The following is a 13,741-nucleotide window of genomic DNA, read 5'->3' on the forward strand; positions in this document are numbered from 1 at the left end:
TCTAGTTTCTGCTATTTTGTGGATCTGCAGCTTAAGTCACTAGTGGTTCTTATCCAGTTGAAATAGCTTGTCTTGATTTTATACTTGTTGAAATCACCTCCAGATTAGATGAAACATTAATGAAAACTTGGTGGTTGTTTCTTTTTTTTCTCTCTCTTTTCTTTTTTTTTTGTTTTCATTGGCACAATTTAGGTGGAATTTGCAGTCCACACTACCATAGGTAATTAAATTATTTAAGAAAATAGATCTTGTATGTGAAGACACTTTTAAGTATAGTCAGAATAGTTACAACTTTTGTTTGATAGAAGGAAGCTAAAATTTCTACAGAATATATTAACTTTGTCTCAAAGGAAAAAGTATTTGGTAGAGCTATTATGAAATTAAAATTTTCCTGTCAGTATGCAATTATAAGATATGAAATTTATTAAACCTCACTTAAAATTTCAGTAATCTAGGAGAAACAATATGTTTATTACTCAAAATAAGTTTAGAATTAGCCACATATATTTTAAAATAAGAAATTGAATACCATAGTATTGAAATATTAAAATTAAAATTAGATGCGTTTTGTTTCTTCAATTTACTTGAGCAATTTCTGTGAGTATTACATGTAATTATATGGAATAATAATAATCTAAAATACTTTTTAAATATTTTCAAGTTTAAATGAAGCATTTAAGCAAAAGTATTGATAATGTTAGTTTCTAAACATAGATGAATCTTTAGTATTTGTAAGTAGTTTTTATTTATTCCTTTGATAATATTTCAAGAAAACTCATTTTTATTTCTAGTTATCGTTCTGTAATCCTGACCAACTATAATATTCCAATTTATTAATGGCTGATTTGAAATGCCATCTGGAAAAAGTTAAGGTCCATCAAAAAATGGATAACTTTGAACAGTCCTCAGTTGTTAAGTTTTTTACTGCTACTACTACTGCTGTCATTGAGATGTTAACCTAAATAGCTGACTAATTTTCTTCTGTTGACAGCTTCGGGTAGTGCGAGCGTTTAAGAGTACTTTGGAAGACCTTGAGGAAAAACGTAGCATTCACAGTTTCCACAGTTTACACAGCATACGTAGTTCGCGTAGCCACCCTGGGCCCCGGCCCATAAGTGAAGAGGCTTATCACCATGACCACCATTTACGATCAAGTCCACCAGAAAACCTGTATCTTAACACCCCAGAAATTGTCTCCACTCCAATAACTCCACTTGATCATCAGCCATTCAAGACAAAAAGCCAGTCATTTGAAAATGTTCCACTGGTTGCTAAGCAACCTTCACCCATACTGGCTCCTGTTAACCAAACCCGCAAAAAGTCTCCAACAAAGACCTTCAGTCAGTCTGACATTGCCAACACAAATATCCATGAGACTTCAATTTAGTAGTTTTTCATTTGTTAACAAAAGAAAAAAGTGGAAAATCTTTTCTGTGTGAATTTTTTTTTCCCCCCTTAATGGATCCAGTTAGCAGACCATAACTGATGATGGTGTTAATAATGAAGGAAAGACTCTGATAATGAGCATCTCTTTGAGGTGATAGAAAGATCTGGTCGCTCCATATTGCCACTGATCCAATCACCTCCCACATATTCCAAATGCTACCAAGTGAAACTTGTTATATAAAAAAATAAATAAAAACTGTTGAAGGGACCACAGAAACCAAAGGTCAAACTGGATTTGACTTTTTTGGGGTGTCATCATTTTGATCAAAGGATAATAGATTATTCACACAAGCTTCTGGTGCAGTGCACCTTTTTATATTTTCTTTCATAAGTTCCTCTTTTTTTCTTTATCTTTTTTATTATTTTGTTCAATTCAATTTTAAATGTATCTTTTTTTTTTATTATTCTTATTATTACTCACAATTTTTCCCCATCAGTGGATGGACTCCTGTGAATAGTGTCTAACTTTTAGTCTGATATATAACAGTAGAATAACTTATTACTAAACACTTCACTAACCTCTAACATAAACCTACCACTTCACTGCTCTTAATGAAACATTTATCAGCTGTGTTGTGATAATCCCATGTGAAGGCGGTGTGTTTTTGTCAACAATTTTCTTTCCATGATCCTCTGGTACTCTTCCCTGCATGGTATTTATGTTCATGTTTAACCCAAGATTTTATCCTTTTTTTTTTTACCCAGATGATGTTGCTATTATATGTATTTTGTTTTTACTTTTTATTTAATTCACATTTTCCTTGCTCTTGCCTTTTTTCCTTTCCAGTTTGGAGACCTAAAATTACCATTGCTTAGAATTCAAATTTGCAAATGTGTGTCATATTAGTTCACATAGTCTTGTTTTTAGTACTGCACTAGTTTATTAGTCCAAATTTTGTTGTTGTGAAACCTTATCCTTTTATTTTAATTATTAGAGAATGCTGCAATGTTGTTTTCCCTTGTGCTTGTATATGTTTGAACACCCTACCCTTGTTTTGTTTTGGTTTTGTTTTTGGTTATTTTCCTGTTTTTCAGATTCGTGTTGTTAATGCTTTCCGCATGGCATTAGATGCGCGTTACGATGGACATAGCCTGTCCTCGAACTATAGTTCCCAATCACTTGAAAACCTTAGGATGAGGTACAAATTTCCAGCCAGCCCACGCATCGACGCGTCTGCTAGCACCAACCAGACCGTAGACACATCAGTTTGAGCATGTACTGCACTATTTTGGACTATGCCCTGCATCATATTATGTGGTAGTATACAAATGGGCACTGCAAGAGCTGCTGTTGGAAATAATGTGTGACTTACTTACTGTCACAAATCCCTTTTTCATTTTGTATCATTTGCTATTCATCTTATATTGTTTTGATATCCTTATTCATTTAGAACTTGGGTTCTGAGCTTGCTTTATATTGCTGAAACTGTGCAGTGTAGAAGTACCTTTCCCCTAACATTACTGATCTGGTGCCAGTTCCTGCTGTGAAAACTAATCTTACTATAGATATGAAAAAAAAAATTTACTGAGTGCAGTATATCTTTGAAACCTACATCCCCACAAAGATAATTTAGTTGATATTGATATCAAGCCAATATGCATATCTAGTAGGATAAAAAAAAAACATTATTTACATATATACCCCAAAATTTTCAGATTTCTTCCAATCAGTTGGGCTGAGGCACGTACATTTTCAATATTAGTTTACTCCTTTTTATAATCAAAACCCTTCCCTTTAAGTTTTAAAATGTTTTAAATTATGAATTTTAAGATTTAAAAAAAAAATAAACAAAAACCTTGTTCTTATTTGACTGTCATACTTGAAGCTAGAAGCATGTGTGCAGATGTGTTTACAATTGCTGCCATACTTTTCATTATGTTCGATACAGTATAAAGATTTTCAGTAATTTTTACATCATCTTTATACCGTCTACTTTCATTTTATGTATGTGCAGGAACTGTGTGTATGTGTGTGCAATTGCTCATACAAAACACCGACTGCTTTGTTCATTTTATATTTTTCTTTAACCGAAGGCTAATTGTCTCAAATGTGTGGTTGAAATTAAAAATTAACCTTTAAAACGTTGAAAAATGGAGAAAAGTTTTTACACAAATTTTTTCCTCTCTGAGTGGAAAATTTACGAAAAAATAAAATTATGGAAAATAACAAAAAAAAAATTTTTTTAACTTCGAGTTTTATGTACAAAATGATCTTTAAAATGAAATAAATGGAACTAGAAATGATTAATTGATTTTAGAAGAAACATTTTTGTAATTATTCAAATGTAAATTTTGAAAATCTCTATTTAAAAAACGCAAAAAAAAAAGGTACAGAAACAAAACCATTTTGTAGTGGGATATGTTATGGACACCATCATTGGGTGTTTCAATTATTGGAATGGATTAATCTTACACAACTAGTGGGCGTCTTGAAGTATGACTGCAGGTATTGGCTGTGCTGTTAGATACTGAGCAGGTTTCCTGTGTTTCTAGTGTGATGATAAATATTTACTAACACCAAACACACAGTTTGATTCACATTTTACAAAATTTCCTTTCAGAAAATTAATAAATGCAAAAAAAAAAACTTAAAATGAATTGTATTAATTCCTTTAAAATAAAATAATAGTTTCATTATCTTAAATCAACAGATAATTATAAAGTAAATAACTTTTTAAAATATTATTAAAAACGACTTTAAAATAGCTTACTCTGCAAGAACTTTTAATCTTGCAGTTATTAGTTTCCATGTACTGGCAGTTTTTAGAGCATATCAATATTAACTGACTGCTATGATTTTATTGTCACGGGGAAAAAATTCAAATCTTTGGTATGCTCTCATTCTTATCTCAGATCAGTTCTTTTTTTTTTAATTTTATTATTATTAACAGTAGGATGCCAGCTAGCTCTCTGGATGTATGTTTACTTGAGCTTACATGTTCTAGCTGCACTTTATCCTATCTCTCTATCACCATACACAAAGTCATTGACTTAAAAACTTCTGTATCAACAATGAGGCAAATAATGGCAGAAAAAGGTGAGATGACTAGGTCATCTGCAGTTCTTAAAGATTGATTGGTAATTTAACTGTAGGTTTTGTACCAACAACTGTTTTGTTCTCAGCATTGTTTATCGTTTTTATGAATAAAAACGTTTGACCTGTAGTATTTTGTTATTGTTTGTAGTTGTTTAAATAACAGCTTTTATTTATTTTTCATTTTTTTCCTTTTCTAATCCTGAATTACTAATTACTATTACTTTCATGTTGCATTTATGCAATTTATTAACACCAGTGTTCAGTAATTTACTCATAAAATAGTAAATACAAACACCCTGAAATAAAAACCACATTGATGCTAAACTTAGAGACTTAATCTGGCTGCGTATATTTCTGGAAAAAAAAATTGAAAGCCCATACAATAACAACAGGGCTTTGTGAAAATTCACTCAGTTGTCTTATTGATTAAACACCATTTTACTTCTCCTCATTCATATTCTCCCAGTTATAACACAAGTTGCCAGCTGTAACTGTCCAGATTCATCTTGATAAGAATATGTGGGCAGGTTATAGCCAATATATTTACTGTTGAAATTTACTAAACTGTTCAATAAATGTTGTTATGGGAAGTATGCACGTGTTTGTGTACGTATTTGTGTGATTTTATTGAAACAATTTGATTTTCCTTTATTTACTTGAATTCATTATTAAAATTCCTTTGATTAGATATGGAAACCAGAAACAAAGTGTTTGTTTCTGAAAGCCACACTAATAATTAAAATTTTAGTGGGACTGATTTGATATCACTGATGTGAAACATTGCTTTGAACTCAGTAATTCTGTAAATAAAGGTTCTACTGAAAGTCTGCAGCAAAACTCTACTGAACAATCAGTGGTTGCCAGTGTGATTACTGATATCAACATAGATTTAGACTACACATACACACAGATACACACACATTTTTGTCTAAAGCTTGGTAATCACAGAGAAACTCTTTTATGTGTAGCTGTTGTTCCCTAAATTAAAAGATAATTTTCTGGTGGAACCACTTTTGAAGTTTTAACTCCCAAAGCACACACACAAAGCTAATAAACAAGAGCAGGTAAGTATTGAGTTGGAAAACCCATTTGGAAAGAATAAATCGAAGGCTGTCCTTTGACTTTTTCTATTCAAAACAATTTTTCAATTCAATATCTACGTGCTATTGTTTAAAGCTTTACATGTATGCTTCGAGCAATACTATTCCAAAAAGAACTATTTCATATTCTCTTAAAAGTTCAAAATTAGTTGGGGTAATATTTGCCATTTTATAATGAATTATTTCTTTGTTTTCGGTGTATTTTCACATACATTATTTCTTAAAAGTTACCAAATTTTAGATACAACTAAACTAATTTAGTTCTAAGTAACTTGTAAGCTCTTAGAATTATACTCATGCATATATGTGCACATTCTAAAACTTTACAAAAGGATCTGGAATAAAAATTGAGATATTTTTGTTTATTATTTTGTGAGAAAATAAATAAATAGCAATGAGGTAGAAAACTACTTAATTTTCTTTTGTTTTGTTTTTTGTGTTTTTTTAAATTTTATTAACACCAAGATTAATAAGCATTGCACTATTCCCTGGGTTTTGTATTCAAATTTCTGGGTGGACAGGTTTTGTCTAAAGCTGCTAAATATTTACAGTGATACAAATAGTTTTCTGTTTTTTTAAATCATTTCAAACCTTGAGCCCTAATGACAATCTTTCATTCAAACCCTATTTTCAAAAACTCTTTCAAATTTTCAACCATCTTAAAAATTAGATTTGATTTTATTGTATACAACTATTTGTGAAATTATTGCTATTATTTCAAAATATTTATTTTCTCCACAAAATAGTCTTTAGAATTTGACAGAACTCCTCACTGACAAAATTGTCTCAATAAAATAGCAATTTATTATATCCACCATACTTGGAAGTATATTTTAAAAATGTATATTTGAAGATAAAATAACAAAAAAAAAATCATTGAGAATTGTTCTGTGTAAGAGGAAGTGTTAAAAAAAGTGAATTTTATATACACATTACTGCTTCATTTACTTCATGCATCATGGATTTCATCGAGCTCTGGATATGAACCAGGAATACATTGGAGTTAAAGAAATCTGCCAAAATCTCTTACAACATGTTTTTCCCAAGAACTAAGGTGACATTTGCAACCAGAGAGAATTCCGCGGCAAACATTGGAAGCATTGTGGAGCCAGTTCTGTCGTAATGGTGAAACTTTCCTTGTCCAAACAACATGACTCTACTTACCCACCTACTTACCTATGTAGCATGATTGTATCCTTCTTCTGCCTTTTTTTATTTTTTTTTATTTTTTCTTCTCTTTTTTCTAACTTGTCTTTAACCCTCCTCTGTGCTCTTTGATGAGCAGATTCAACCTCTCTCGCTGCTTTCTTCCATTCAGATCAACATTATTCTATCCAACGTGTCAACAAATGAGCACTTGCAGGCTTACATCTGCTGCTTTTCATTGTTGGCAAGAAATTCTCTCAGTCCTAAGCACCAAATTGTTTACTATGCACATCTATCTCATCCTGTCTGCCATTTATCCTAACATCCCAAACATCAGTGTTGTATTTAAAATTGTGTTCAAATTTTCAATATGTATTCATTTCTATTCTCTAAATAATTTTAAAGCTTTATTTTCTTTGTTGTCAAACTAAAATTCAATAATACAGTTAGGTTAAGAGTTTTTAATATTCAGTGCCCTGACTTTTCTGCAAATCCTTCATTTGCAAATGTTTATATTCTCAGAATTCTCATTCCTTCTTGTAGAAGACTTTGGAACAGTTGCATTTCATGCAAAATAATTGTTTTTAATATTTGCCCCTGCAAGTTCTTTACTCAAAACGAAATTTTAAAATCTGATATTTAAATATGTTTTGCAAAAAAGCTATATATATTTCCTACACCCATCTCCTTTTAGTACTCTCTCCAGTTATTGACTCACTTTTACTTTTCTCTTTTACAATTCACTCTGCTTTGTTAAAAATCAAATTCTTATTTTCTATTACTTTCTTGTTTTCTATTCTACCAAGATTAGATTTTTATGGTAATAATGTAAAATTATATTTATTAAACCAATAATTGTTTCTCTTTTTAATTAGAAAATAAAATTGATACTTTTGTTTTGAACAGCTTTAGGGATTATAATGTCTTTTATGATTAATATCAATTTGAAGAACCCAAATTATTGATTCCTTGGTGAAATCAATACATTCCCAATCTTTATTCAAATTTTAAATTATTCCAAAAAACTGTTCTCAGTTCTCATCACAAATATATTGACATTTTGGATTTCTAATTTAGATGAATTTATGTGTGGTTTTATCAATAACCATTTCTCTTTTATCATTTTAGGTTTCTAAATTGGTCTTCATTATCTGCAGATGTAACAAAAAATATTTTAATCTTCTTGCTTTGAACTGTCTTCATAGATGCTAACTACAATTTAAAATTTTTATCTGCTAGTTCTAGCTTTTGCATATCTTTTTGCACATCAGACAACTTCATCACAATAGGTTAGATGATGGCACTTAATCAAGCTTCCTTCAGCTTCTTGATACTGATCTTCAATATCAGTTATCATTTCCTTATATACAAACATATGCACATACACACACACACACATATTTGCAGTGATACAAAAAATTTCATATAAAAACAGTTTCCACATTAAGAGCAAAATCTAATCAACTTAATAAACAATATTATGGTATCTAAACTTATTGCATGTTGCTACAGTTTCTTCGGTGCTGAGACGAAATCTTGATTCTAAACTTGATTTTAAGACTTAAGAATGACTTCCAAAAAATTCTCTCTACTTCAATCTATATCTTTACAATTAACGTCAGTTTTCATATTTTATTTTTCCAATGCTTGAGACTTCATATTCTATTAAGTTAAACATTTCTATCTCATCTTTTGGAATGAAATTTCTTAAAGGCAAGAAAATCATCTTACCTGCCTGCTATTTATTATTGAACACATTTCACTCACTATATGCTAATCTAATTCCTATGGTTTATCATTTTCATTATAGTTTAATGGAAATTCTTTGGGCTTCTTTTTTTTTTTTTTGTTTTTTTTTTTTCTTTTACAATCTGGGGTTACTTCCACTGTCAAATTATCTTGCTTGAATTGTTTAACAATGTCTGCCTAAAATTCTTCACTTAAGAAATTTTAATTCTTTCTTGTAATTTATATTTTTCTTTTCACTTTCTCTCTAGCTTCCCATCCAATTTCTAATATTTTTGATTTTTGGTACAAAAATTGTTTACATCTCTAATATAGATTTAGATAACTGTAAGTTAATGAATTTTATTGCAAGATTCATCTTTATAACAGATTTTTTCTTGCCTAAATGTAAGATATTTGAAACATTAATTAGATCAAGCAAACATTGTACTGAGCAAAGACTTCTCTCAAAAATGCAAATACATTAGTTATAAATTATAATGTAGAAAATACATCAAAACATTTGACACTAACTTACAAATTTGTAAGTCTTAGATGAAAGTGTGCTTGCTAATGTTGACCTCTGAACTAAAATAATCAGCAGTGTGCCCGGGAAAAAATATCTTTCAAATGACTAATCCCAGTCTTTGTAAATAATTTGAAATGAAGTATGTTACCATAAACAACAGAAGCCATTTGTAATGATTGCTTCTTCATCTTGACACTGCATGATTGTTGCAAATGAGTGCCACCATTATACAAGTAGTGTCATTTGTTTCCAATCTTCAATGAGAACCAGTCAAAGAGAAACGAGTTATGGCTGGCAACAAGAAGGGCATCCAGCTGTAGAAAATCTGCCTAAGCCATGCAAGTATGGAAAAGTGAATGTTAAAATGATGATGATGATCTACCATTCAGTTGCAAAACTCAGCTCAAGTTATATATTGTCCAGTATTGCTATTTGAAGGTATACCAATAATCCTATGAATTATGGTGTATCATTCTATGTACACTCTTGTATAACATAATGTAACAAACTGAAGTGAGATTGAATAAAATATATGTGTGATATGAATTTTATTTAACTATCTCTTTGCTTTTATTTTATTATTAAATTTGATACAAAATATAATAGCTTAATTCATTAACCATTTCATTATCATATTTCTATTGAAATACACTGTCTTTATTTCAATAAATTTTGAAAATAATAAAGAATTTAATAAAATATCTTTTTCGTTATTAAGCTGGTGTTTGAAACATAAATTAAATTGAAATTTTGATGAACTTTAATTTAGATCACTTTACAACTTTAGAACACTTTAAAAAAATTATACAAAGTGAAAGTTTATATCATAGAACCAGGGACAGTTTCAGGCAAGCTGGTATCAAAAAAAGGTTTGAAGCAGGTTTATGTATTAAAAATATATTTATAAACATCAGGTATTTTGGCAAGATACAACCAACTAGTTTTTCTCTTTCACTCTATGGGCTTTTGTACAGCCCATCAGTGCCTTGCCAGAGAGTGCATAGCTCTACAAATACACTGCAGCTAAGGTAAATCTTCATAAAATATTATATAACAAAGTAACCAACTTGCACAGTACATTAAAATATATTTACATAAAGTTTTAATGCTTGCTTATGCTGTGGATGAATAAATGGAATCCTAACTTGAAATGTTCCATCAAATAATGTAAAGTAGCTGTCAACTGATTATCTTGCTACAAACTCTGCATTATATATTTCTTTTAATCAAGTCACCAAATATTTAATAGGTAAAAATATCCATCAAATTCAGATGTATATTAATCAGAACTGAGGTGAGTCTCTCTCTCTCTCTCTCTCTCTCTCTCTCTCTCTCTCTCTCTCTCTCTCTCTCTCTCTCTCTCTCTCTCTCTCTCTCTCTTATTTCTAAAAACTTAGATTCTTCCAACAATCTAGATCACTAGTCAGAAAAAGTTCTCTAAAATATATCCCTTACTTTTTAAAAATAGCTTTGACAACATATCATTATTACCATAGGGGTAGAGGAGTTGCTACAAACAAGAAACATCTAAACTAGGTGCTTTACCATTATTCAGGTGTTTTTTTTTATTTATTTTTTTTTAACTTGTGGGTTTTTTAGTTCATGAGCTCTACCGAGAGATCAGCTTTACCTTCTTTGACTCCACAATTTGGTAATAATTATCATGTGCTGTGTTGAATTCCATTAACTATTGCTCTTTCTTTCCAATTTGAGACATCATGCCAAAGTAAGAAAACATTATTATTCTTCTGTGGAGGTTGATTCAACAAACTGGTTGCAGTCTACAGCTAAAGCTACTTCTTCATCATATGCCACTTGCTGCCTTAGTATATAGACATATTCCTATTTCTCTCCCTATAAAATCTATAAGTGTTATCATTTTAAGAAAGAAAATTTATATGAGATGAATTCTCAAACCAATTTCAAAGTCAATTCTAGCAACTTTTGTTAGGTTGCTAATCTGAGGATTAAATTGTAATTATAAAATCATTATTATTGTTATTATTGAGTACAACAAGAAATGACTTCTCAGGAACTTGATTCCACATAAAAACCACTTCAATTCCACATAAAATCTATATCAGTTGTAACCTTCAAAACAAAGCTTCAACACCACACTTTAGTATATCTTCTCTCCTTTTTAATACTAGGATGTCATGCCTAACCATCATCATCATCATCATCATCATATATTTATACTTATCTGTCCAAGGTTACTTAATGTCCCTTGTAGTTAACCAATACAATAGAGGTAAGCTCCTCGTGAGCCACGTCTACAACATTTTTGATGCCCTATCAATGCCATTTCACTTTACATTGCCTTTGAAAAAAGAGGTATTGTATGTCACACAAACTCATTACCCCTCTTCCATAAATGTAGGGCCTTGTGCCAACATAAACCACCAATTATTGTGATAACTTAGGATCTATAAAGTGTGATGAGCAATTCTCCTTCAGCAGTGCTGGCGTCAAAGACTTTTGTGAGCCAGAAATATCAGTTCATTGCATGGGCCAGCTTCTTGCCTAGCATTTGCACGTTGCATGCATGTATATTCTTTATATTGTTGTTTTGTTGTTTTTTTCTTTTCTTAATCACAATAATTTTACTTTATCGCTTGTTATGTGTGTATATATATATATGTGTGTATATATATATATGTGTGTATATATATATATATGTGTATATATATATATGTGTGTATGTATATATATATATGTGTGTGTGTGTGTGTGTCTATATGTTATTTTATTTAAAACAAAAAATATAAAGCAATTTTATCAGTATTACTGTCGGTTTTATCCTTTGTTTTGTTTTAATTCTTTTTATTTGACTTTTTCTTTTTTTTTTTCCTTTCTTGGCAAGTATATATATATACATATATATATATTTAGATTGTTAAATTTTTTTTTTTGTGTCTTTATGCCATGTGATTTTTTAAAAATATTTATTTTCTACATTGAAATAATATTTTTTTAGAATGTGTTCAATACATGTGTGTATGTGTGTGTGTATAGATATATTGTATGTATATATATATATATATATATATATATATATATATATATATATATATATATGTATGTATGTATGTATATATAAAATTTCCTGTTATTATTTTTATTGTTATTATTCTTTTGTTTTCAGATTCGTGTTGTAAACGCTTTTCAAATGGATTTAGATTCTCACTTGGACAGCTATGACAAACGCAGTCGGCCCTCTGTTGCCAGCTTGCCATCTCTTCAATTACGCTCTGGACCATTAAAAAAAAATAATCTTCCAAGTTCTCCTGAAACGGATGAATGTCCAAGTAAACCATGGCTAAACCGTGCCGAAAGTATCCCATATGCTGACGAACCTTAAAGAAAAGACAATTTTTTTAGAAGAAAGAAATTCTAAACTCCCCTTCTCTTTTTCTTCTTGATCTCTATCTTTCAAGGTTCATAATATTCAATGTCTGTGTGCAGTTTTCATTTCTTAGCTTAAATTATTTTCCTCTGCTTCTCTATTTTGTTACTGTTATCATTGTTGTTGTTATTCCTGTTCATTTTCTACATTTTATTTTTCCCTTTTTAATTAGTACAACTGTGGTGAATTAATTTAAAGCACTAAGTTATGTTGTCCCCAAAATTATTTGATACCCTTCAAAAAAAAATCTCTATTCATCAACCCCTTATCCATATATTATTTACTTTATAACATTTCACTCTGACTAACACAACCTCATCATATATCACCTCTGGTTTATGTTGGACAGTATACCGGAATTTCAAAAACTATTTGTAGCATAAAAACTACTTCAAACAATATATATTTATTCAATATTCCAGAGTATTCATTTTCTTTTAAAATGTATTTGAATTGAAAGAGAGAAAAAATATTTCAAAAAAAGTCCTAGAAATTTAGGTATGGAGATAAAATCATTCTAGATTATTTATTAACAAAAATTAAACCTATCCCTACCCAACTACAATATTATTTTTCCTCCAGCAACTACACAATGATAGAAAGCAACTTAGATTTCAGTGATTCCACTTTCTTACATACACATGCCAGTTAGCTATTTCAGACATCATACTTGTTGGAAACTAGATGTAATCAATATTATTGTAAATAAAATAGAATGTCAAAAAACATGTTTATATATATATATATATATATATACAAAATGTATATACACACATATGCATACACACACACACACACACACACACACACACACACATATGTGCATATGCTCACACAAACATCCACATTAGTCTTTTGATTGAGTCCATAATCACTTCACATGTATTATTTATGCCTTTGAGATTGGCATGAATATCACATCTATTGCTCTTCTATAAATTTGGGACTTTGTGCTTAGACAAAAGCAGTCGATATTATTTAATCTGTGACAAGTATAATACAAACATGTATTTAATTACTGGTTTGAACTTTATTTCATTTCACTTATGTCACCAATCCTTTTGGAAAAGACATGAAATGTTACAAATTTTGGTATCGTTCCTTTAAAAACTCCAAATTCTGTATAAGAAACTGTTACATACTTTAATCCTGTCAGCATTGAATCCTCCCCTTCTTAGATAGACATAGCTCAATAGAAAATAATTTCTTGTTATTCCATTTTCTCTGGTCTTTGTCAGGTTAACATTTACAATGAGACTTGTGATCTTCAAACACTAACAAAATTTCCCTGTTTTCCTTCTCCGTGGTTGTTCATTCTTTAATCACCTCAAATCATGTGCCTCAGTAGTTAG

General features: G+C 30.1%; 1 protein-coding gene across 19 annotated transcripts in view; it reads left to right on the top strand.

Moving 5' to 3' along the window:
* The window catches only part of LOC115216989 (plasma membrane calcium-transporting ATPase 2), a 330,524-nt gene extending 317,680 nt beyond the window's left edge, over window positions 1–12,844 (top strand). For 17 of the 19 annotated variants that reach the window (XM_036507526.1, XM_036507534.1, XM_036507538.1 and 14 more), the window contains one exon: window positions 992–1,930. In XM_036507526.1, the coding sequence (XP_036363419.1) occupies window positions 992–1,387 (396 nt within the window). In that variant the 3' untranslated portion in view covers window positions 1,388–1,930. Of the gene's footprint in view, window positions 1–991; window positions 1,931–2,481; window positions 4,611–12,128 lie in introns of those variants that run through there. The other 2 variants (XM_036507543.1, XM_036507544.1) reach the window with 2 other exon arrangements.
* The last annotated feature ends 897 nt before the right edge of the window (window positions 12,845–13,741 follow it).

The sequence above is a fragment of the Octopus sinensis genome, linkage group LG11 (genome assembly GCF_006345805.1).
Source record: "Octopus sinensis linkage group LG11, ASM634580v1, whole genome shotgun sequence".
In the NCBI taxonomy this organism is placed as follows: Eukaryota; Metazoa; Mollusca; class Cephalopoda; order Octopoda; family Octopodidae; genus Octopus; species Octopus sinensis.